The sequence below is a fragment of the Acanthochromis polyacanthus genome, chromosome 10 (genome assembly GCF_021347895.1).
Source record: "Acanthochromis polyacanthus isolate Apoly-LR-REF ecotype Palm Island chromosome 10, KAUST_Apoly_ChrSc, whole genome shotgun sequence".
NCBI lineage: Eukaryota > Metazoa > Chordata > Actinopteri > Pomacentridae > Acanthochromis > Acanthochromis polyacanthus.
Window position 1 is genome coordinate 28,773,859 of NC_067122.1, and position 23,969 is coordinate 28,797,827.

At 39.6% G+C, this 23,969-nt stretch overlaps 1 protein-coding gene across 1 annotated transcript in view; it reads left to right on the forward strand.

Annotated features, from left to right (window-relative positions):
- Positions 1 to 23,969, forward strand: part of gpc3 (glypican 3) — a 179,193-nt gene that overhangs the window by 86,649 nt on the left and 68,575 nt on the right. Inside the window, 2 exon segments of the mRNA XM_022202960.2 lie at positions 18,542 to 19,057; positions 19,060 to 19,226. Coding sequence (XP_022058652.2) covers positions 18,542 to 19,057; positions 19,060 to 19,226 — 683 coding nt within the window.

Genomic DNA, 23,969 nt, shown 5'->3' on the forward strand with positions numbered 1-23,969 from the left:
CTCTCCACACGTTCTGGCACTGTTCGCTAACCCCCTCCTCCTCGTGCTCTTCGTCCTCCTCTTCGTCCTCCTCCTCCCCTCCAGCTCTCTGCTGTGTTTTTCCAGTTTACTTTGGCCCCGGCATCCTTCCCACCTCGCTGTGTCCTCTGCTCTGCCGTGTCCTCTGGTAGCGCCCGTTTGCCGGGCCGAGATAGAGCTCGGCTCAACTTTGACCTCGGCAAACGAACTGCAGCGCCAGAGATCAATGGAGTCAGCGGTGGCAGCAGAAATATGGAGACTGCTGGCAGATTCTGTATCACCCAGGAACAGCAGTTTTTGTCTTTGTGTGTCCAGCGCTTCCTGGTTTTTGTTTGGATATAATAACATGGAGTAGTTGTGTTGGTGGATTTTCCAATAACGTAAAATGAGATCATGTGTTTACTGTATTTGGAGACTCATAATGTTGTTTGGCAGAGAATTTGCACATATTTGACATTTTGATTCATTGTAGATGTTCTATGATAATAGTGGGCAAATTACACTACCATTCAAAAGTTTAGGGTCAGTTAGAAATGCCGTATTTTTTTTCCCAAAAATCTTTTTATTTAATTTTAAATTTTAAGAGACAAATATACCAATGAACAAGTTCGTAAACACAACAACATGCCCTTTTACAGAAACGAGTCCAAAGCAACCTACTATGTCATCTCTCACACTTCAGTATCCTTAACATACAACATAAAAGGTCCCCAGACACTCTCAAAAATTTTTGTCTGCCCTTCAGCACATAAGTAATCCTTTCTAGTGGGAGGGTAGACATCATTTGTTGTTTCCACTGACGCAACGTAGGCCCATGGATCATCTTCCAACATAACGAAATGCATCTCTTCGCATTTAACAGGCTTATATCTATGAATACTCTTTCACCTTTTGTATATATATGTTTTTCTGGGTATAAACCAAATAGGAACAGTCTAGGGTCCAACACAATGTTTTTAGCAATTACTTTCTCAATTTCACTTCTTATTCCTTCCCAGAACTGCACAGTTTTTTTTACAATACCGCATACAATGAACCAGTGTTCCTCTGAATTCATTACATTTTGGACACACATCAGGACAATTCCGATCATACCTATTAAGATCTACCAGCGTTACATAAATTCTCATTAACCATTTGTACTGTATTAGTCTGAGACGTATATTAATAGATGTGGAATGTGTCAAATTGCATGTATCTCTCCAATCTTCCTCTGACAACACCAATGACAAATCTTCTTTCCAAGCTTTAAGTCTGCTGGATGAATCTTCTGACATATTAGATATCATGACATTATAAATGTGTGATATTATGCCTTTTTTCCGACTATCTTTTGTCATCATCTCTTCTAAAGTCGACTGAGTAGGTTTTGTTAGAACATTATTCTGATTTTTCTGTATGAAGCTTCTGAGTTGAAGATATTTAAAGAAATATTTTTTCTCTATATCGAATCTATCTTGCAACTCCTGAAAACCCATTAGTGTGTCAGATTCAGATAGGTAAAGATCTTGAATCATTTTTAATCCTTTGGTTCTCCATTGATGAAATACTGTATCATCTCTCCCAGGTACAAATAACTGATTGCCCCATAAGGGACTGAACTGGGACAAACTATTTGGTTCTTTTAAATATTTTTTGACATCCCTCCAGACTCTAATCATATTTTTAAGTATTGGGTTTTTGCCTGTTTCAATAGTTTTGTAATTGTATTTGAGTACAAGTATAGAGGGAGTTCTAAATGCAACCCTTGGCTTTCCATTTCTACCCAGTGAGATAAATGATTTGTGTAATAAAACATCATAGATCTCAACTGTGCAGCCCAATAATATAATTGAAAATTTGGGCATTTCAGGCCTCCACGATCGTATGGAAGATATAACAGAGACAGACGTAGTCTTGACCTTCTATTATTCCATATAAATCGTAAAAACATCTTTTTATTTGAGAAAAGATGCCAGGAGGAGGTGGTAGGGGAATATTTTGAAACATATGGAGTATCTTTGGTAACGTGTTCATTTTTATTATATTAATTCTCCCAATCATAGTTATTGGTAACGACATCCATCTTTCAACTGAATTATTTAGGTCTGTGTTTATGAGACTGTAGTTTGTTTCTACTATCTGTTTTAGATCTGGTAAAATTTGGATTCCCAAATACTCAAACTGTGAGACAACATTAAATTGTAATGCATCTTGAATTGGATTGGCTCTCTCCTTTACATTTAGTAACAAGATTGAAGATTTAGTTTTATTTATTTTATAACCAGAAATACTACTAAAAGAGTTTATTATTCCCAGAATAGTTGGTATTGACTTCTTTAAATTAGACAAAAATAAAATTACGTCATCAGCAAAAAGGGAAATTTTATGACTCGTTGGTCCAATCACAATCCCATTCAGCTGGGGGTGAGAACGTATTGCAATTGCAAATGGTTCTATTGCTAATGTGAATAGTAGAGGGGAAAGTGAGCAACCTTGCCTACAGCCCCTACGAACATTGAATGGTTTTGAAATATTTCTATTAGTCTTAACTTCGGCCGTTGGATTTTTATACAATATCTTAATCCACTTTAAAAAATTTATTCCACACCCAAATTTTTCAAGGACCTGATAAAGGTATAACCACTCTACTCTATCAAATGCCTTCTCAGCGTCTATTGACAGAAGAGCAGTGTCCGGTGCATTATTATTATAATAAATTATGTTTAATACTCTTCTTACATTATGAAAGCCCTGTCTACCCATTATGAACCCATTTTGATCTTGATCAATTATATCTGGTAAAATGTTTTGCAATCGCCGAGCTAAGACTTTAGTAATAATTTTTAAATCAGAATTTAGCAGACTAATAGGTCTAAAATTTTCGCATTTATAGGGGGGTTTACCTAATTTTGGCAAAACAGTAATCATTGCTGTGTTCATTGTAGAAGGGAGACAATTTGATTGGAAAACTTCTTTAATCATTTCCAACAAAGGGGTAATTAATTTGTCTTTGAATTTCTTATATAAATCGATTGGAAGACCATCCGGCCCTGCCCTTTTCCCAGATTTCATACTGTCAATTGCTTGTCCTATTTCTTCTTTTGTGATTTCAACATTTAGAGCATTTCTGTTTTCCTTTGAAATCCTAGGTATATCTAATTTATTTATATTTATATTTATTTATTCATATTCTCTGATTGTATATTTGTTTGTGCTTTATACAGCTCTTCATAATAACTTTTAAAAGCTGTATTTATTTCCTCTGGGTCCAATAAGATTTGACCATTTGCTTTAATAGATGTGATAGGTATTTTATCTTCCAATTGTTTTATTTGCCATGCCAACAACTTGCCAGCCTTATCTCCCTGCTCATAGAATGACTGTTTAAGGCGTAAAAGACTTGACGCAGCTCTAAAAGCAGAGTATTTATCATATTCTGCTCTCAGAATCAATAATTCTTTTTCTAATTGAGAATTATAGCTTCTGTTAATTTTCTCCTGAAGTACTTTTATTTTACATTCTAATTGTGACCTAAGCTCTTGATTCTTTTTAGATTTAAAACTTGTATAGCTAATTATATGTCCTCTAAAAAACACCTTAAATGCTTCCCATTTTGTGCATGCCGTTGTTTGTGTAGTATTAATTTTAAAGAAATCAACAATTTGTTTACCCAAATATTTCACCAAATCTTCATCTTGCAGCCATTTGTGCTGAAATTGCCATCTTGGAGGGTCTCTTTTAAGCTTAGAATCTCTGTAGACTAAACAACATGGAGCATGATCCGAAATAACAATGTTATCATAAGAGCAGTCATAAACTTTGGATTGCAAGATGATGGAGACAAGAAAGAAATCTATTCTAGAGTAACTTTGGTGAGTACCTGGAATGACAAGACTAAGTTTTAATGTTCTGATTCCTTTCTCTCCATATATCCATTAATTTTAAGTCTTTCATAAATCTATGAATTATAGCTCTACAGCCAACACGTGATTGATCAGCTCCACTTGATCTGTCCAATTTTGGGTTTAGTGCACAGTTGAAGTCTCCCCCAATTATATGGGAACCTTGAAGAGTAGAAAGAGTAAAGAAGAGATCATTGTAAAAATTACTGTCATCTGTATTTGGTCCATAAGCATTTGTCAAATTTAGAAATTCAGGAAATGCCGTATTTTTTAAAAGAAAAGCAGTTTTTGTCTCTGAAGTTAATATTAAATTAATCAGAAATACAGTCTAGACATTGTTAGTGTGGTAAATGGCTATTCTAGCTGGAAACATCTGATTTGTAATGAAATATCTGCATAGGGGTACAGAGGAACATTTCCGGCAACCATCACTCCTGTGTGCTAATGCTGCATTGTGTTAGCTAATGGTGTTGAAAGGCTCTTTGATGACTAGAAAACTGTTGTGCAGTTATGTTAGCACATGAATGAAAGTGTGAATTTTCATGGAAGATATGAAATTGCCTGGATGACCCCAAACTTTTGAAGATTAGTGTACATGGAGTTCCAGTGGTTTGTAACCTTTTGGGGTCCTTGTCAATTGGTCAGTGGTTTGTGTCTCTATGTTGTTGATTAACTTACATACATCCAGTGTTGTTCTTTATTGCCAACTAAACTAGCAATTTAAGGAATTTAACAGTTAAATCTAGTTGGTGTCAACTGTTTTATCACCATACTTTGTCTATAATGTTCACTGATATCAACAATTTGATTCAAAAATTTGCAGATGATCCAAAAGCTGACAATATGTTCATCTGTCTCTTGATACTTACAACTTATCTAACTGGTGCAGCTTTCAGCCCCAAGTACACTTCTATTGTGGAAAAAAATCTTTAAAACTAGAGTTGAGCATGTTTTCTAGAGCTCTTCTCTTTACAATTGGTAAAAATGTGTCCACCTCCAGAGAGCATTTGCTAAAATGAAATGCTCTGAGAGTAAAAATAAAAACCTATGTAGAGTCACAGGCCTGCAAAAAGCCTGTCCAATGATTGCATTTGGTTTGTGTGAGATGGCTGAATGGCCTCTTTGCTGTGTAACTACGTACTTTCCTGCTAGGGCTAAATAATAAATAGATTTTCAAGCAAAATTGCACTTTAAAGGCTGCGTTTAAGGATACATGTTTTGCTGTGCATCTGACCTGAGCCATCCTCCTGCAGGTTTTTGATGGTATTTCATGTGATAAAGCTCTATCCTGTGTTTTTCATCTTTTACATAATAAATACTGAGCTTAAGCTTGAGTTTAAAATATGATATTGCCAGCTAAATCAGAATTGCAATCTCTGTCAGAAAAATTGCAATTATTTTCTCAGATCCTTCAGCCGTCCTGCCGACCTGCTGTCTGGAGTGTTTCAGGCGAACACGTTGCTTCAGCCAGCAGAGCAAACAGAACAACAGCAGCCACATGTTACAGCTAAACATGCTGAATGATCACATATATTTGTGTATTTTTGAGGCTTTTAGTGTTTTTTGCGGTCTCCATCCTCCTCCAGTTTCATTAAGGTGTGTTTATGTATATCTATGCATTACACCTGTACTTACCTGCACCAGTTATACCAGTTATATACAGAATCTAATTTAAGGTTCTTTTGTCTTTGCACAAAACCATGTATGTGGTGTTACTTGGGCACATTTCAGAACTTCTTTGCCCCTTAAGCCCTCTTAGATCCTCAGAAAAGCTGCTTTTAACTGTTCCATGATTGAGGCTGGTGGGTTAGGAGAGATTTAGTCTTTGCAGGAGCAGCTTTCCTCTTTAAATCAAATGTCCTTCCACTGACATTTTAAAGAAAGGTCTGAGATTGTACATGTTTCCAGTGGCTTTTGGCTGCTCATAATGGTCCCAATATTTACCTCCGCCAGGAGGTTATGTAATCACCAGAGTTTGTTTGTCTGTCCGTCTGTGTGTGTGTGGCGGCCATCTCTCAATTGTCCTTCGACCTTCAAAAAATTCCTGGATCCAGACAGTGATCCAGATCACCTCCAAAATCTATTGTTACTCTTGCTCTTCCGGACATCCTGTAAAAATTTGGTGAAAATCCGTCCGTGACTTTTTGAGTTATGCTGTTAATAGACAAACAGACACACACACACACACACACACACACACACACACACACACACACACACACACACACACACACACACACACACACACACACACACACACACAGATGGACAGACAAACAAACAGACACACGGCATGGCGGAGGTATGCGCTCTCCGAGTGCTTTTCTAGTTTTTGTTTTTAAAAACTGATCCTACAAGTTGCTGTCCTTCTTTGCCTCTTTTAGTATTTTGTGCTATTTAATGTAGTTTTCCTAATTGATTTTACAAATTCTATATTTTCTTGTTTGTACATAACTTTTTTGTTGCCTATCTAATAACTTCGACAGCAATTTTGTTAACTCAGGTTATTTTTAAAAGTGGCATATTAATAATTTATTTTTTTGATATGTGTTTGCCGCTTTTCTGCATTATAGCTGAATTTGAGCCGGTTTCATTTGATGGTTTTTAACTAAAGTCAGTCTATGTTGACGTTTGGAAATTCAATGACGCAGCCTGTTTATGTGTTTTTAGACATGATGTAGACTGAATCACTGCACTCTCATGGATTAATTTTCCAACTGTAGATAAGCAGTGTGTATTCATGTGTTTTAGAGATGTAGCTTTGGGTCAAATATAAATTATATGAAATAGTATTACAAATATATACACTACCAATCAAAAGTTTGGACACACCTTCTCATTTAATGGCTTTTCAATGGAATTCTCTGGATGAGCTTCATGAGTTAGTCACCTGAAATGGTTTTCCAACAGTCTTGAAGGAGTTCAAAGAGATGCTGAGCACTTGTTGGTCCTTGTCCTTCACTCTGCGGTCCATCTCAGCCTAAACCATCTGGATTGGGTTTAGGTCAGGTGACTGTGGAGGCCAAGACATCTGATGCAGCCTCCATCACTCTCCTTCTTGGTCAAACAGTCCTTAAACAGCCTGGAGGTGTGTTTGGGGTCATTGTCTTGTTGAAAAATAAATGATGGTCCACCTAAATGCAAACCAGATGGGATGTCATGTCGCTGCAGGATGCTGTGGTAGTCATGCTGGTTCAGTGTGTCTTCAGTTTGGAATAAATCTCCAACAGTGTCACCGTCAAAGCACCCCCACTCCATACAGTGGGAACCATGTATGTAGAGACCATCCACTCACCTTTTCTACGTCGCACAAAGACATGGTGGGTGGAACCAAAGATCTCAAATTTGGACTCATCAAACCAAAGCACAGATTTCCACTGGTCTGATGTCCATTAATGGTGTTTCTTGGCCCAAGTTTTTGTAATTTTCCAGACTGACTGACCTTCAGTTCCTATAGTAATGCTGGGCTGTTTCACTTTACTTAGCTGATTGGTTCTTGCCATAATATGGATTCTAACAGTTCAAATAGAGCTGTCAACTGTGGACCAACCTGACTTCTGCACAACATAACTGATGGTCCCAACCCCATTAAGAAGACAAGAAATTCCATAAATGAACCTCGACAAGGCACACCTGTGAAGTGAAAACCATTTCAGGTTCTACCTCATGAAGTTAATGGAGAGAAAGTCAGGAGTGGTCAAAGCAGTAATCAAAGCAAAGGGTGGCTATTTTGAAGAACTGAAAATATAAAACATGTTCTGACTTATTTCACATTTTTTTGTTTACTACATAATTCCATTTGTATTCATTCATAACTTTGATATCTTCAGTGAGAATCTACAATTTAAATAGTCATGAAAATAAAGAAAAAAACATTAAATAAGAAGGTGTGTCCAAGCTTTTGACTGGTAGCGTAGTTCAGTTTTTTAAAAGAATCAAATTTTACTTAGGCACTGTGGTTTCTAACAAATTCTACTCAGACAGAAACAGCACATTTGTTGGGACTATTTTCAGCTGTGTATGAATACAGCTTTGGTGATCGACATATGTGGGAGCGAGTGAAAATAAGCTACAGTGCCCAGATTCATCATAATCAAAGATAAGGCTTGTTTATTGCATTTTAAACAATGTTTGGACACAGTACAAAGGAAGCAAAAGTGTTTAGCGGAGAAAATGAAAAACGTTTGCATCAAACTGCTCATTGTTTTGATTGTGGCAAGTCTGAGCTTTAATCTAGAGCTAATTATTATAGTTTTATAGTACATTAAATATTGTTACCAATCATTCAGAGGAGCCCATTTTCAGTTCAGCCTGTAAGTAAAGTGGTTTAGAAATGATATAACTTAACTACAAAGCCCAGTTGGAAGATTTCTCTCAGGGTTTCAGTGCTATCATAACATAGCAGAGAAACATAAAATTATCCTGTAGTAATAAATCACACTTTAATGAAAAGTCCTTCATGGAATGTAAACGTTTCTAAATGGATCAAAGAGGGCAGTATAAGTTTTAGAAAAAACACTTTTCAGTTCATTTTCAGTATGTGAATGGATTTTTTTTCTTATTTTGTCTGGATGTGAGCAAGCATTTTCCACGAGCTCACAGGGCGGCAGATGAATGAATGAAAAGGAAAATGTTCCAGTGTATGTATATGTGAGTGTGGAGCCCAGGTCTTTACACCTGACTTACACCTTTCCCTCCCGCTATGGTCTGCCAAATGTTCGCCCACACTGTCACCACCTGGCTACCTCTGTGCGCTGTGATTGCATCGTGTACATGTGTGTGTTTGTGTGTGCGACGAGGCGCTGCTCTCTAACAGATGGAGTAACCTAATACGCGTCTCATTTCCACCCCGCTGTCCATTGGCCCTCATGGTCTGCTGCTGATGCTATCTGGGCCTTACCAGCATCCCGTCTGCTTTGTTCCTGGAAGCAGCCCGACCCCGCCCTGCCTGCCTCGCCGCCGCCGTCCCTGGACACAGACGCACTCTAGTCCCCCTAGAGGAGCGACGTCAGGTGGGGCGGGTCTCGGGTTAACTGGGTGCAGGTTCCTGTGAGTGAAATGTGTCTGAAAAAAACAGCGTATTGTTTACAGTCAATGAACGGATGCTGCTTTTGTTGTGGACAGAAGCCTGAAGTCATGACTGAATCCTGAAGCTGCTGGGAGGCAGAACACTCAAACAGACACCTTATAAGTCCACACTGGTTTTATTTACATGGTATAAGACCTTTGGACCACCACTGACTTACAGTAAGCCTTTATTTAAACTCCAAGTACAGCCAAGTATGAAGGCCTCATTTGCAATGTGAGTGAGAAAGTAAAAGATGTTGACTCACAACTTGGATAACAGTGAAGTATTGAAGTCATGCTGCTGCCATCAGACAGACGTCACAAACCCCACTATCCAGGAAAAACATCGACAAAAATCGTTCATCCCATCTGCAATAGCTGCTCTAAATAATAGACAATAGACTGTACTGTGTTTTTAGTGTTTTTAGTTATTTTGTGTGCTTTACTTGTCTTTGTTTATTGTACTGTGTGTTTGATGTGTGAGAGCTCATTGTTTGAGTGTGGTGTTTAGACTTTGTCTTACAGCCATGACCAAAGATACATTTCTGTTTTTACTCGGAACAGACAATAAAGTTATCTATCTAACTGTCTAAAAACTCATTTTGTAAAATATATTTTGTAAACATGACAGAAATTAAGTTTGTTTTTAATTATTAAGCTAAAACAAGACAAGCTGGATGTAAAATAAGATTAAATTAAATGCCTGAATTGCCTTACAGATTTTAAAAAAGATTTTGATTATTGTACAAGTTACAGATGGAGTATAGCAACTGTAGTGATAAAAATATTTCTATTTAGAAAAATACATACCTTTGATGTGGACATTATTTACTTTTTTGTTCTTTTTACAGTCAGTGTTTGTGTTGTTTTTTACACCTAAAATATGTAAAATAATTGTTAATTTAATTATTTGTATTATTTTTTGTGACATTTTGCAGTGCTTGATTCACATATGTTTTACTGATGACAAAGATTTTTTTCTGATTTAAATGTAATGAAAAGGGGCTCAAACATGGTAAAAAACAAACACGTAACATTTATTAAAAATGCAGATTTGAAACATTGTTCACAGTTTTGGTCAGTTTCTTTGTGGTTAACATGTAAAATGACACCTTTAAAACTGTGATTTTACAAGTAATCATCTGTAATTTGACAAAACAGGTTTACAAGTTACTGTTAGAAATTGTGAAATACATTGATTTTTTAGGGTGTAGTTGAAAATTGTGTGATATTTAATATGAGACACATCGTTTTGTCCTTTGTTGTAATATCAGCATGTCACAAAACACAGATTTGTTTTGTCATTTTAGTGTTAAGTTAGCTGTTCCAAGCCCTGTAGAAACACCTGCAGCATAATCCAATCATTAAAAGACAGTAGTGAAGAAATATGAGGTGGTAAAATCAGTAAGACCCTTATAGACAAATAAAGCATGGGGTTAAAGGGGAACTTCGGTTTTTTCCAACCTGGGGTCTGTTTTCATATGTCATTTCATACATGTGAGTGATGGAGAAATGAATTTTCGACATAGCTCCAGTATTTAGCCAGGCAGGCAGCTTAGCAGGCAGCTTCGCAGCTCAACTAACGAAAAGTATGGGGCAACTTGCCCCCCCCCCCCCCCCCCCCCCCACACACACACACACACACACACACACACACGTCAAAGTCCGCCCTAACGTGCTTTTTTTCCCACACTGACCGGCTCGGATAGTCTCAACGAGTGTCCCACAACATACTAGAGATGAGAAGTGAGCGAAAACCTTCACATTACTTGGCGATCGCTATTTGTTGTGGTCTGTATCCAAATCTTGGGACGCTAGAAAGCAAATCTCATTCTGAAATCGCGCCATAGCTCGCGCCAAAACTATTGTGCTATTTCGGAACGACATTTGTTTTGGCACAAGCTATCGCGCGATTTCGGAACGAGATTTGCTTTCTAGCGTCCTGAGATTTGGATACAGACCACAACAAAGAGCGATCGCCAAGTAATGTGGAGGTTTTCGTTCACTTCTCATCTCTAGTATGTTGTGGGACATTTATTGAGACTATCCAAGCCAGTCAGTGTGGGAAAAAAAGCACGTTAGGGCGGACTTTGACGTGGGGGGGGCAAGTTGCCCCATACTTTTCGTTAGTTGAGCTGCTAAGCTGCCTGCCTGGCTAAATACTGGACCTATGTCGAAAATTAATTTCTCCATCACTCACATGTATGAAATGACATATGAAAACAGACCCCAGGTTGAAAAAAACCGAAGTTCCCCTTTAAGGACAACCCACTTTAGCATAAAGCTCACAATGATGAGTGCAATAATTACCACCAGTAATTGATCTTAAAGCAGAATGATGAAAAGTCCACGCATGCATGTATAAAATGTCACCACAATCCTCCCAAAAAGTTGCCTCATTAAACATTTTTCTGTAATTCAGTGGTAAACATGATTTATTCCTGTACAAACTTTACCGTACAGACTTTAACAAAGTGCCTTCATGCCTGATCACCAGCGCTGACACTCTGGCTGCTCTCTCTGCCTCCTGGACAGGTACTGCTTTGTTACCGGGACCAGGTGGCGGCGGCTCCTCCATCCATCTCCGTGGCAGCTAGAGGTGAAACTCCATCAGCCAAATGAATTAGTCTCATTGGCTGGGTAATTTATTGATGTTTCCCTCTCCTGGGGATAATGGGTGTTGGGGGCGGCTGATTGATGAGGCGGCGTGGCGCGTGTCTGCCTTCACAGCATGTCAACCGCAGTCAACCCTCAGTCAAGTCTGCTGCGTTACGAGTCGCCGGATTTCACTTATGCAACTCCGAGACTGATGGCCTCCTGAACATCAAATATGTTCATTTGACAGGCCATTAATAGATTATGTGAAAGCCTGTTTTATGTCAGAGCTGCAGTAACTTAAAGCCTTCAGATGTCAGGAATAAGTGACCTCACCGGGGGGTAATAGATAAGCTGAAATCTGTAGCACTTGATCATTGTTTAATTGGTGTCTGTGCAGAAGGAGAAGCAGATATTATGATAAAGCGCACTCATATCAGTGTCATATATCCTCCGTGGCTGAACTGGACCGTGTTTGTGGGACTGATATACATATTTTAATGCCTGTGGAAGCTGAGAGGCCCCAAGTCCTCTGAGTAAACATTATCTGGCTGGTGCAGTAGGTGGACGGAGGTAAAAGAGGACAGCCGGAGACGTTTCCCTCATTGCCTTGTAGTGCTGATCCGCCTGCAAAAAGGCCTTCAGTCTCTGGAGAAACAGTTTTCCAGCAGCCAGACTTCTGCCTCCATCTGTGACACTGACAAAATAAATGCTACTTGCTAATTTTAAAGCATGACCCAATATGCATGCTGTGGGCTGCTGCTCTGCTAATGTGTGCTCTTGACCTCCTGCAGTTGCATCCAGAATGTCACAGGTCCCTGACACACAGCTCCTTTCCCCTTCCATTAAAGGATACCTGATCCGGCGCAGGCTTTCACCGATGAAAGAGAGCGAGCGGCGTGCGTAGGAAAATGGGCTCACAATGGTTCTTAACTCTCAGAGCCGCTGAATGGCATTTATGAAGAGCCCTCTAGTCTTTCTCTTTACCATCACAGAGTGGCTCTCCTCTTTATGGTGTAAGAGATACTACAGATAGCAGCCAAATTACCGGGCCTGATGTAGGAGGATTTCAGAGAAACCAAGAAAATGAGAATCAAATAGCTATTATCTGCATGTACACATTCACCCGCTCCCAATAACCGAATATGAGAGGCTTCTGCTCACGTCTTACCAGGAATAGAAAACTTTATCTGTGTATTTGTGCGTGTGGGCGCGACTTCCCTCCTTTCAGTCTGTTTTACTCGTCTCGGCGGCAATCTGCACATCTGTCTGCTCTCTGATCACAGAGGGAAGAGCTTCGCAGCAGGACGTTCGTAGCCTGAAAAACCGAGCAGATGTGTGCCGCTCTCCAGCATCCTCTCATGCTCGCCCGCAACATCCTCAAATGCTTCTCCTAACCTTTCTTCACGCTGCAACTGCTCCGCTGAGCCTGCGTGATGTTTTAAAGCCTGATTCGTATTCAAACCTCCAACCACAGTGTGCTACAGAGGAGGTGATTTAAAGGTTTACTTAAGCTAGGACTCAATAACTGTCCACATGTGGTAAATACAGATTATTTCACAGGATTCACTTTAATCAAACACTGCTATTCAACAATTTCAACAACCATAACACATCACATCTCTTAAAAATTAAAAAAAAAAAAAAAACAGCTTCAAACTCAAACTTACAACCTCACCACACATTCAAGCATATTGTTGATGCCATTGTAGGCAGTGTCAAAGATTTCTCTAATGTTTTTCTTTCATCTGCATGGTGGAATAATTTGATTTTCTCTGTACAAGGTCAGATATCTGCTGTTGCAACAAACCTGGGCCAAATCCAATACAATGATTCTACAGTGATTCACACAAGTTAACACAAGAAGGTGGATAGTGTCAGCTTTATTCTTTCAGGATGGCTCACGCTGAATGAGTTTGTAATATGCTCAAATCTCTTGTGTGCATTTTGTGCTTATTCACTAGAAGCATAAAGTAAAGATGATGCAGATATTACCCGTAGCTGCCAAGCAATTCTGTGTCCACAAAACTTTAAAAATCTTGTGTCAAGGTTGCAAAATAATCCACCAAAAAATGGTGGAATACTGTAATATGAAAATAACAGCTAATACCTGTAAAATATTGAAAATTTTTAGCTGATTTAAATCCAGTAAAATGGTGTCACTTCAGGATCACACTAGTTTATAAACTGTACAAATATAGATTTTTGATGTGGATGTTTTTTCCCACTGAACATATGAATTCATACTTTTTTCTGCATTGTAACTAGATATTATCTGTAATTTAGTTATACAAGAAATATCCGTAAATAACACTTTAGAAAATGAGCTACCATTATTCAGTCCTTAATATGCATATTTTTTCTTTCAAAAAATAGCAAATATCTGATAAAAAAAAACGCTTTTGTTAATCTAAAAACAGTAAAAAAAAAAATACTGTGATTTTATGTCGAAACATTGTAAAAGAAGAAATGACCATTTTAAAACAAATTTGTGGAAATTTTAGTCAATTTCTTCACTATTAGCATATAAATTGATTGATTATTGTGATTTTGCTAGTTATTATCTGTAATTTAGCAAAACAAGGATAATATGAAAAATAGCTGTAATTTGTTCCTAGTTAAAATACTTTTACATCTAAACATCTGAGACCTTTTGTCTTTTCTTTAAACGTAATCTCTGTGTCACAAAACACAAATTTTAATTAATTTAAGCACTTGTTCAGTTGTAGCTTGAAAAAGAGAATGTTGATTAGTGAAAAGATATTTCTCCAAAGTCATACTGCACTGGGAGATGTAAGTTCACCCCATTTATTGTTTCATATAAAATTTAATAAGTGTAGAGAATATAAGTTGTGTGCTGTTAACAAGAAGCTTTGAGGACATCATAATGGGAGTAGTTGTATACATTAAGGTAAAATAATATTCTCATTTCATGTCTTTATTTATTTGGATGGGACAGTGAATATTAATGAATATATAATCTCATAACAGTTTACACAAGGTTGCAGTAAATAAACTGGATTTAGCACAAGGCTAATTTCCATCCGTTGTCCCACACATAAAAGAAAAACATACAGGGATACAGAAGTGCAAAAACTATTTTAGTAAAACAAAGACAATGATGATAAATTAATTCTGGCTGGGTTAAACCTACCCTATTATTTAGTACAGTGTGTTCTAGGCAGAGCACAAGTCATAAAGTGTAGTTTAGTAGAAGTGCCTGATTTTAACAGCAGCTAAGTTGTGTTGCTGCTGTAATGTGCATAAAAAGTATTAAAATTACCTTTGTGGTCATTGATTAACCTCCAAAAACTCATCTCTGTATATCACAATTACATATTTAGACATTTTTAGTGAAAAACAATCCTTTTTTTCCCTTTAAAATAGCTTAGCTGTAACTTTTACTACTCTGCCAAGGAATGCAGAGGAGTTATGCGGTAATCGATGTATGTTTACGTCTGTCTATCTGTCTGTCTGTCTGTCTGTCTGTCTGTCTGTCTGTCTGTCTGTCTGTCTGTGTGCAGCATTACTCCAAAAAGACTAACATATTTGGATGAAATTTTCAGGGAAGGTCAGAAATGACACAAGGACCAAGTGATTAGATATTGGCAGTGATGCAGCTTATAGTCTGGATCCACGGATTTGTTAAAGATTTCTGTATCATTGTGAGAGAGCGGCAAGGTGTCACTGTAACCATGACAACAAGTGAACACAATATCAGCTGCCTGCTGACGATCACATCCACCATTGTGGACTTATCCATCAGAAATGATACAAGAAAGAATTGATTAAATTGTGGGGGTGTTTCTGAGTCCATCAATTCCCGTCACCTGCTACATATTTAGGTCATGCAATGCGCTGTCCATACATAACGTACACATGCAAAACACACACCTGTGCTTGATGTAAGGTCATTTTTTATTAAAGATTTCATCCATCGGAAAGGATACAAAGACTGAGCAGCTTTGGCAGAGTACTGCGTTCTCTGAGTGCTTTTCATGTTTAGGTTTGTTATGTATGAAACTTCAGAAGTCTGAATTCTTGTTTTTGGCACTGTCATTATTACGCTGCAGCTACAAGGTGAAAAGTCCTGGTGCTGACTGTTTATTTCTCTCATGATGTGTCTTCTAATGTAATATATTCACCATATGAGCATGTTAACAAGCTGTTTTTTCAGTGTTTCAATGGTTATGGTTGTTGGCTTTCACTATAAAACAAAACTTAATTACTTTGGTGACTCTAATATACGTAAAGCATTCTTCTCTGCACCAACAGTTTACCAATAACTAGGTCTGAATAACAACCTACACTCTCAGTTGGAGGATTTCATTTTTCACAGCTGCAAATCCCAGTAAAATGTGGTCAAAATGCAAAGTTTAAATCAATGTCCTAGAAAAACTTTTACTTTTCAAATCTAGTCTTTTTATTGGTAACCATAGTTAACCATAGAAGTGTTTTTCCAGTGGAAAAATGCTCACTTGAATATATCTTCACCTCCATTCACATCACACAGGATGAAGTGTGTATGTATGGGCTTAACTAGCTCTAAAATATGCTGTTTCCTTTAGTTTGAATACAGGTTTAAACAGAGGTAAAAGCCTTGAACTTAAGCTTTGTGACTTATGAATTCAGCTTATCTGCAGACGTTACCTTCTGGCTTAATTGGACAGATAACGTGAAGTGATGGACAGGAAACATGGTCTATTAAAGGGGAACTTCGTTTTTTTTCAACCTGCGGTCTGTTTTCATATGTCATTTCATACATGTGAGTGATGGAGAAATGAATTTTCGACATAGCTCCAGTATGTAGCCAGGCAGGCAGTTTCGCAGCTCAGCTAGCAGCTCAGCTAGGGAAAAGTATGGGGCAACTTGCCCCCCACGTCAAAGTCCGCCCTAACGTGCTTTTTTTCCCACACTGACCGGCTCGGATAGTCTCAACGAGTGTCCCACAACATACTAGAGATGAGAAGTGAACGAAAACCTCCACATTACTTGGTGATCGCTATTTGTTGTGGTCTGTATCCAAATCTTGGGACGCTAGAAAGCAAATCTCGTTCCGAAATCGCGCAATAGCTTGAGCCAAAATACCAGTGGGGGAAACAGCTGTTTGCCTCAGGTGAAGAGAGACAAGTGGAGCGATTTTGTGTCGGATTACCGAAGTTTTTACATCGAAGTGCATCAACTGGAGTTTCAGGGTCCATTTATAAAACGTTTAGCCCCCACTTTACCGTTTCCTTCTCCGAGTATGGTAGTCTGTGAAAGCTGCGCAAAGTGTAGCGCACCATTCTGTTGCCACAACTTGGAAATGCGCACTGACGACCCATTAGTTTTACCAGGTTTAGAAAAAACTAACTGTTCTGTAATCCGGCACAAAATCGCTCCACTCGTCTCTCTTCACCTGAGGCAAACAGCTGTTTCCCCCACCGGTGTTTTGGCGTGAGCTATCGCGCGATTTCAGAATGAGATTTGTTTTCTAGCGTCCCAAGATTTAGATACAGACCACAACAAATAGCGATCGCCAAGTAATGTGGAGGTTTTCGTTCACTTCTCATCTCTAGTATGTTGTGGGACACTCGTTGAGACTATCCAAGCCAGTCAGTGTGGGAAAAAAAGCACGTTAGGGCGGACTTTGACGCGGAGGGGCCAGTTGCCCCATACTTTTCGTTAGCTGAGCTGCGAAGCTGCCTGCCTGGCTAAATACTGAAGCTATGTCGAAAATTAATTTCTCCATCACTCACATGTATGAAATGACATATGAAAACAGACCCCAGGTTGAAAAAAACCGAAGTTCCCCTTTAATGAGGGGTATTACATCCAACCAGGGCTGTTGCACACCAGCATTCAGTTGGTCGTAGTGGAAGAGTGATGTTCATTTCAGATACCCTCACGTATTTCTGTTTATATTATCATATGAACCTCTTTATATGCTCAAAATTGCACACAGAAATACACATTATACGTCCCGCACACACAAAAAAACAGCTGTCATATTATTTCACAGTGATGTCCAAAGACCCAAAGCAATGTGTCGGCTGACGAGCGTCATTTGACCTCAGAGAAGCATGAAGAGAAAGAAATTAAACCACCCGAGCAAGGAAAAAATCAAATAACAAAGATGAAATGTGGAGCCGTTGCAGCACAGAAACCAATAACTTCCTCTAATGTCCCCTAAACCAGTGTCTCCCCCCTCCTGCACTCCCATCCTCACCAAGCAGTCGTGGCTATCGCTCTCAACAAAGTGATGTAGTGGACTAGCAGCAGTATAAATGGATTTCAACATCCCGAGCTATTCTCCTGTCCAAAGCTTCATTTCACTCAGTCTCGGCTCCCCTGCTAAGTTCAGTAATGGAGCTTTAAATCCCCTCTGTTGTTGGGTCCTCACTCATTTTGCTACTGGGTCGATGATAGAGCTCTCGCTTCTTGTGCCACCTTGTTGATAAGACTTCACTTTGTGCCTCGAAACACCCCTGATTATTTTCTCTGCTCACACTAACCGTGCAGCCCTCCTCCACCCTGCAAGTTCTCAATGCAGCCAGACCTCTCACACTTGTAAAATGGCATTAATTCTGTCTTTTTAAACACTCTGTGAGCTCTTCACAGGCTGCTGTTTTTGTAGTATTAAAAGGGCAAATCCTGGATCTTACTTTTCATGTGTTGCAGCAGCTTTCTTTGTATTTCATATCATCAGCTGTTATTGCAGTATTGTGTGTGTGTGTTTATTCCTGTGCATATGTGAGAAGTCCCATTATAGAAAACAACAGAAAAACTGGGGAGAGGGGAAGAGAAGCTGAGCAGGGGAAGCTTTCTGTAGCTGTGATCATTAAGGATGAGATTGTTGTTTGGAGGGAGTCGTTTCTAGTTGAGTGTTTCAAATTTTCGAGCTAAACTGACGCCTGTTATCGAAACTTTTCAAAAGACGTGGCCTGACTTTCACTTCATCTGACTCTTTGGTGTGTTGCTCTTCTGTTTCCCTGCAGAGGCCTTCGATCTGGTGCTGCGTCACGGCCGTAACTCCACCCTGGCCACGCTCAAATCTGAGTTTCCAGGCCTCGGAGGCGGCGCCCAGAGCTCCGTGGGGCAGCTCTTCCTGGATATGTCGCTCTACATCCTCGGCTCAGACTCCACGGTGGACCACATGGTGACGGTGCTGTTCGGCCGCCTCTTCCCCCTTACGTACCGCCGCCTGCTGGGGGGCAGTGGCTCATCTGTGTCTGAGGAATGTGTCAGAGGAGCCTGGAAGGACTCGGGAGCGTTTGGACCTTATCCTAAACTCATGATGACACGTCTGTCCCGCTCCCTGCTGGCCACGAGAGTCTTCCTGCAGGCGCTGAACCTGGGCATCGAGGTCGTCAACACCACGGACCATCTGCGGCCCGGCCGGGACTGCAGTCGGGCCCTGCTCAGGCTGTGGTACTGCCCTCACTGCCAAGGCATGCTGGGGCCACCCGCCTGCAGGGGCTTCTGCCAGGCGGTGATGCACGGCTGCCTGGGGGGGCGGCAGAGGTGCAGCCCCACTGGAGGAGCTACATCGACGGACTGGGGAAGCTGGCAGGAGCCATGAGAGGAGAGCAGGACATGGAGGCCGTGGTTCTCAGCATGCCCTCAATGATTAGACTGGCTCTGAAGCACGCTGTGAACGCCCGCAGCCGCCTCAACACCCTGGTGAGTGCAGACCAATAACACACTCACACTTAGGTGTCAGACTGTCTGTGGCACTTCACTAAAACATGAAAACACTGTGTGACTGTGTTCCTGGTGAGACGATGAAATTATCACCTACAGGAGGTTCAGTTTGAGTTGAAAGGCCAAACAGATGCCAGAACAAAGCGTCACACCACGAGACAGGACTTTTTAAATCAAGGAAACAATCATCTCAGTTAGCACAACAACCTTTAGAGTTAAAGATACATGAGGATCCACCTCATTCACTTCAGTTGTAGCCATTAGAATCATTACTTCCTGTTTTGGTACAAAGTAAGACAAGAGGACATCGTGTTTCAAAATGCTGCAGAACCATTACAATTAAAGCTGTTTATCGTGTACCTGTGCCTGAGAAGTAAACGTACCTGTGGGCCTACAGAATCACTGCCTCTGTGGTTGAGCTGACTCACTTTCCTCCTATGACATCAGGCATAAAATCTGACATCAGATGGTTTTAATTTTAATATTGGCACAAATTCCAGTAATGCAAGAGTGTTTGTGATGTTTGATAAAAAACTGCAGCTACATTTGAGTGTATATGACAAGACTGTATCATGTGACCTGCAGCTAACAATGGATTCATCAGTTATCAAAGTTCAACCATTCATTCATCCATCCATCCATAAATCTATATATCCATCTATCATCCATCCATCCATCCATCCATCCATCCATCTGTCTATCATCCATCTATCATCCATTCATCCATCCATCCTTCCATCCATCTATCATCCATCCACTATCATTCATCTATCCGTATATCATCTATCATCCATCCATCTGTCCATCCATCTATTCATCCATCTATCTATCATCCATCCATCTATCAGTTATCCATCCATCCATCCATCCATCCATCCATCCAACCATCTATCTATCATCTATCTATCCATCTATCATCTATCATCCATCCATTCATCCATCTATCATCCATCCATAGGTGAAGGGTTTAGTTCAGGCAACTGGACTTATTCTTGTGATCTTGAAGGCGTTTCGCCTCTCATCCGAGAGGCTTCTTCAGTTCTAAAAACTAGTTTGGAGAGTCCCAGGTATTTAACCACTAGTTCTAGTGGTTAAGATGACCTGGACGACTGAGAACCTTCACAGACATATCATCCATCCATCCATCCATCCATCCATCCATCCATCCATCCATCCATCCATCTTCTATTCATTTTTCCATCCATCCATCCATTATCTATACACCACTTACTCCTCATTAGGGTCATGGGGAGCTGGAGTCTATCCCAGCTGACTTAGGGTGAAGACAGGAGACACTCTGGACAGGTCACCAGTCTGTCACAGGGCTACATATACAGACAATTTATTCAAAGTTCAGCCATGTTGCTAATTTGCAGTGTCATTCCAATGGATTAATGATGCATTTTGTCTGACATTCGAGCTTCTCCCTGCTTGGCGCAATACTACAGTGCGATACGTTAAACGTGCAGCGCAGAACTTTTGTCTCAATGTATTTCTTGTCCTACAGCCACTTAGTATGACTCACTGGATGTCGACTACAGGTATAAGTCAGCCATTGGCAGCTCACTTCAGGCGAGTTTCTTCTCCTGTCTGCTGTTCTTGTGTTACTCTTTTAAAAATCCACTTCACAACAGGAAACAACAATTTCTGAGGAGCAACCAACAGCTCTGAAAATTTCAAGTTTTGCAGAAATTTGCAGAGTGAACACTGAAGCCGCATCCTTCTCTGAACTCGCCCAAGATGACTGTAATTGATTTCAGGAAATACAAATAAGCCAGAATATTTTTTTCTCCTTCTATACCAGAATGATAGCGTGGTGCAGCCAGACCCTTATATTCTACAGAGTGAGCTGGAAACAGGAGGCATCACTTTAAACACAGCACTGATCTGTCAGAGCAATCAAGGTTTATTGTCGTATTAATTGTTGACGAGATAATGATGCCACAGAGAAGAAAATGATACCAGCAAATGACACCCGCAGGTTGCTCTGCTGTATACTAAGGATTTTTATGTTATTCACCAACCTGTTCATTAATTTGAGATTCAATCGCTGCTTTTCATCAACACTACTCATGTTGTGCTTATGTAGGAAATGTGGTCGAGGGGGTTAAGTATGCCACTTTTACCACTTGAACTGAGCAAGGCATCTGACGTTCGGACAGCGCAGTAATGGTGGAGACTGGAGCTCAAGGATTTGTGGAAAATACGTAATTGTGATTTTTCTGACCGATATCACAATTTGATTTGCTGGTCTTTTAAAGTCAATTCAAGATTCATGGTGTGATAGATGTAAAACGTGATGAGACATTACCACAGGAGACACCATTAGGAGTGCAACAGCAACACAAAGAGGATGACATGACAGTTTAAACCCTCAATCAGATTACAGCATTTACATTTACAGCCTGCTACAAATTGCAGCTTTCCTTATTTAATAACCACACGTCATGTATTCTAAATTGCAGCCTTTGCGATTTTCTTCTTGCATTGTTTCATATTTAGATTTAGAAACTGGTTGCTCAGACCTGGTGAAGACCCTGTAATTACATGAAAACTGTCGACGCATGCTTGTGACATATACCTCACCATCAATTACTTTTGTTTTTCTTCCTCCAAATCTGGAGCATCTTCTTTGGTTTTTCCACCAGACTTGTAGTTTCTGTAATCTACTCCAAATCTGTAGCTCTGGTTAACTCATTACTGCTGGTTAACGTAAAACTAGGACTCGACCGATATGGATTTTTTAGGCCAATACCAATTCTGATATTTGGCGGAAAAAAATACCAATAACTGATTAATTGGTTGATGAATTAAAAATATATATATATAATGACTAAAATCAATTCTTTTTTGATCCCTTAATGCTTACAACAACAAAGATATGAATTACAGGCATAACATTTTACTGTTTTACAATACTTTGTCCTTCAATATTTGTTTAACTTTATGAATTTTCAAGTTTAAAAACATCCAACAAAGCATTAAACCTCTGGGAAATTATGCTACCCTAAAAAAGAGAACCATCTGTGAATGAGTTATGAAATACATCTTGTTTTGTACTTCTAGATAGATAGATAGATAGATAGATAGATAGATAGATAGATAGATAGATAGATAGATAGATGGATAGAAATATGCTGTATATAAGCAACATAATGAGTGAAGTTACTGTAAAACACTATTTCTGCAGCCCCCTGATGTCCTTTACTCCATTATTTTCTTTACCATCAGGTTATGACTGATATGAACCAAAATAAAAACAAGAGATGCCTTTCTTAGATGTAAAACATGTCATTTTTGACAGAGTTGCATTTTAAATATATAGTGGCCACAAATAGTCAGACACTAATGTTCCTCCATAACAACACAATGAGTTGCTCTTACTGCCTGTGTAATGTTATAGCATTTTCTGACAAAGTAAAACTAAGAGTGACACCATGACAGTTTCTGAAGACAGACAGTAATGGTCATCATTTTACGAAATAAACCTTCTCTCCTCTGCGTTCACATCGCTCCTTAAATGCGCCTCAACACGCAGCTGATGGTCGTTCTGTACTCTCACATATTTTCTCCACTTCATGTTATTTGTGTAGTTACTTACTGGCTTTTTGCTAATGCCATGCTAGGTTGGCATAGCTACAGTGATGTTATTGCTAACACAAACAGACAGGGAGTAACTTCAGCTAAGTTAGCACAGCTTTAGCAATGCAACGTAAATGAAAAGCATGACTGATGCAACGAAGCACGGGTCACTCATCATGACACATGACAAAGAGAGTTAAACTGAAATGGGGAACATGTTGAGTCATCGTTAATTTCACAATGTCGTTATAAACTTACCTGTCAGCTCAGCCCACTCCTGTAATGTTTCCTGGCTGTAACTTACTCCTGTAAGTTACTGAGGACTGAGTGGAGTCAGAGCTACATATGTTGGACAAACAACGCAAGGACATCATTCAGCGCTACTCTGACACTTAACAGCATTTACTGTTTTATGAGAAATTAAGAATACATTTGCGTTTAATCTGCAAAATTCCAGCTGATGACGATTATTTTGAAAAGGGCTATAATCGACCAATTTAATCAGCCAGCCGATAAATCGGTCAGGTCCTACCTACAACCCACTGCTATTGGTGCAAAGTGTAGGTGTGTCATCACAAAACTTAGAATTAAAACTGGGAAATACAGAAAGATTCACCCGTCAGCATTGTGTGAGCTCACTCGGCAAAGGCTGCAATTTATCATACATTCATTTCTATGCAAAAGTCTGTTTGGCACTGCCAGTATGTATCTTTTATCCACATTAGACTTGCTATAACATGTCCTTTTCCAGTGTTCAGTGCAGGCTGAGAGAGTGCCCTCTTCCTTGGACAAACATATAGTTTCTCCTCATCCAAACCAAGAATGTATCTTGTATCGAGTTGAACCGCAAAGGAGAAGCATTAGGCAGAGGTGTGAGGAGGATGAACTAACATGTATTCTTCTGTTCAGTCAGACAGATGCAGCCAACACGTCTCGTTTAAACTCGTCTCTCGCACCTCGGCTGCACTGACCCGTTATGTGTGATTGTTCAGCTGCGATAAAACCGTCAGGTTTGCTCGTAGCCCAAATGTGAAGTGGGGGAGAAGTGCTCATGAAATATGGAGGCCTCTTTCTGCCGGAGTTACAGGGCTGGATGTGCTTTTGCTTCAGTTTAACTGCTGAACTTTTCACTCTCACACC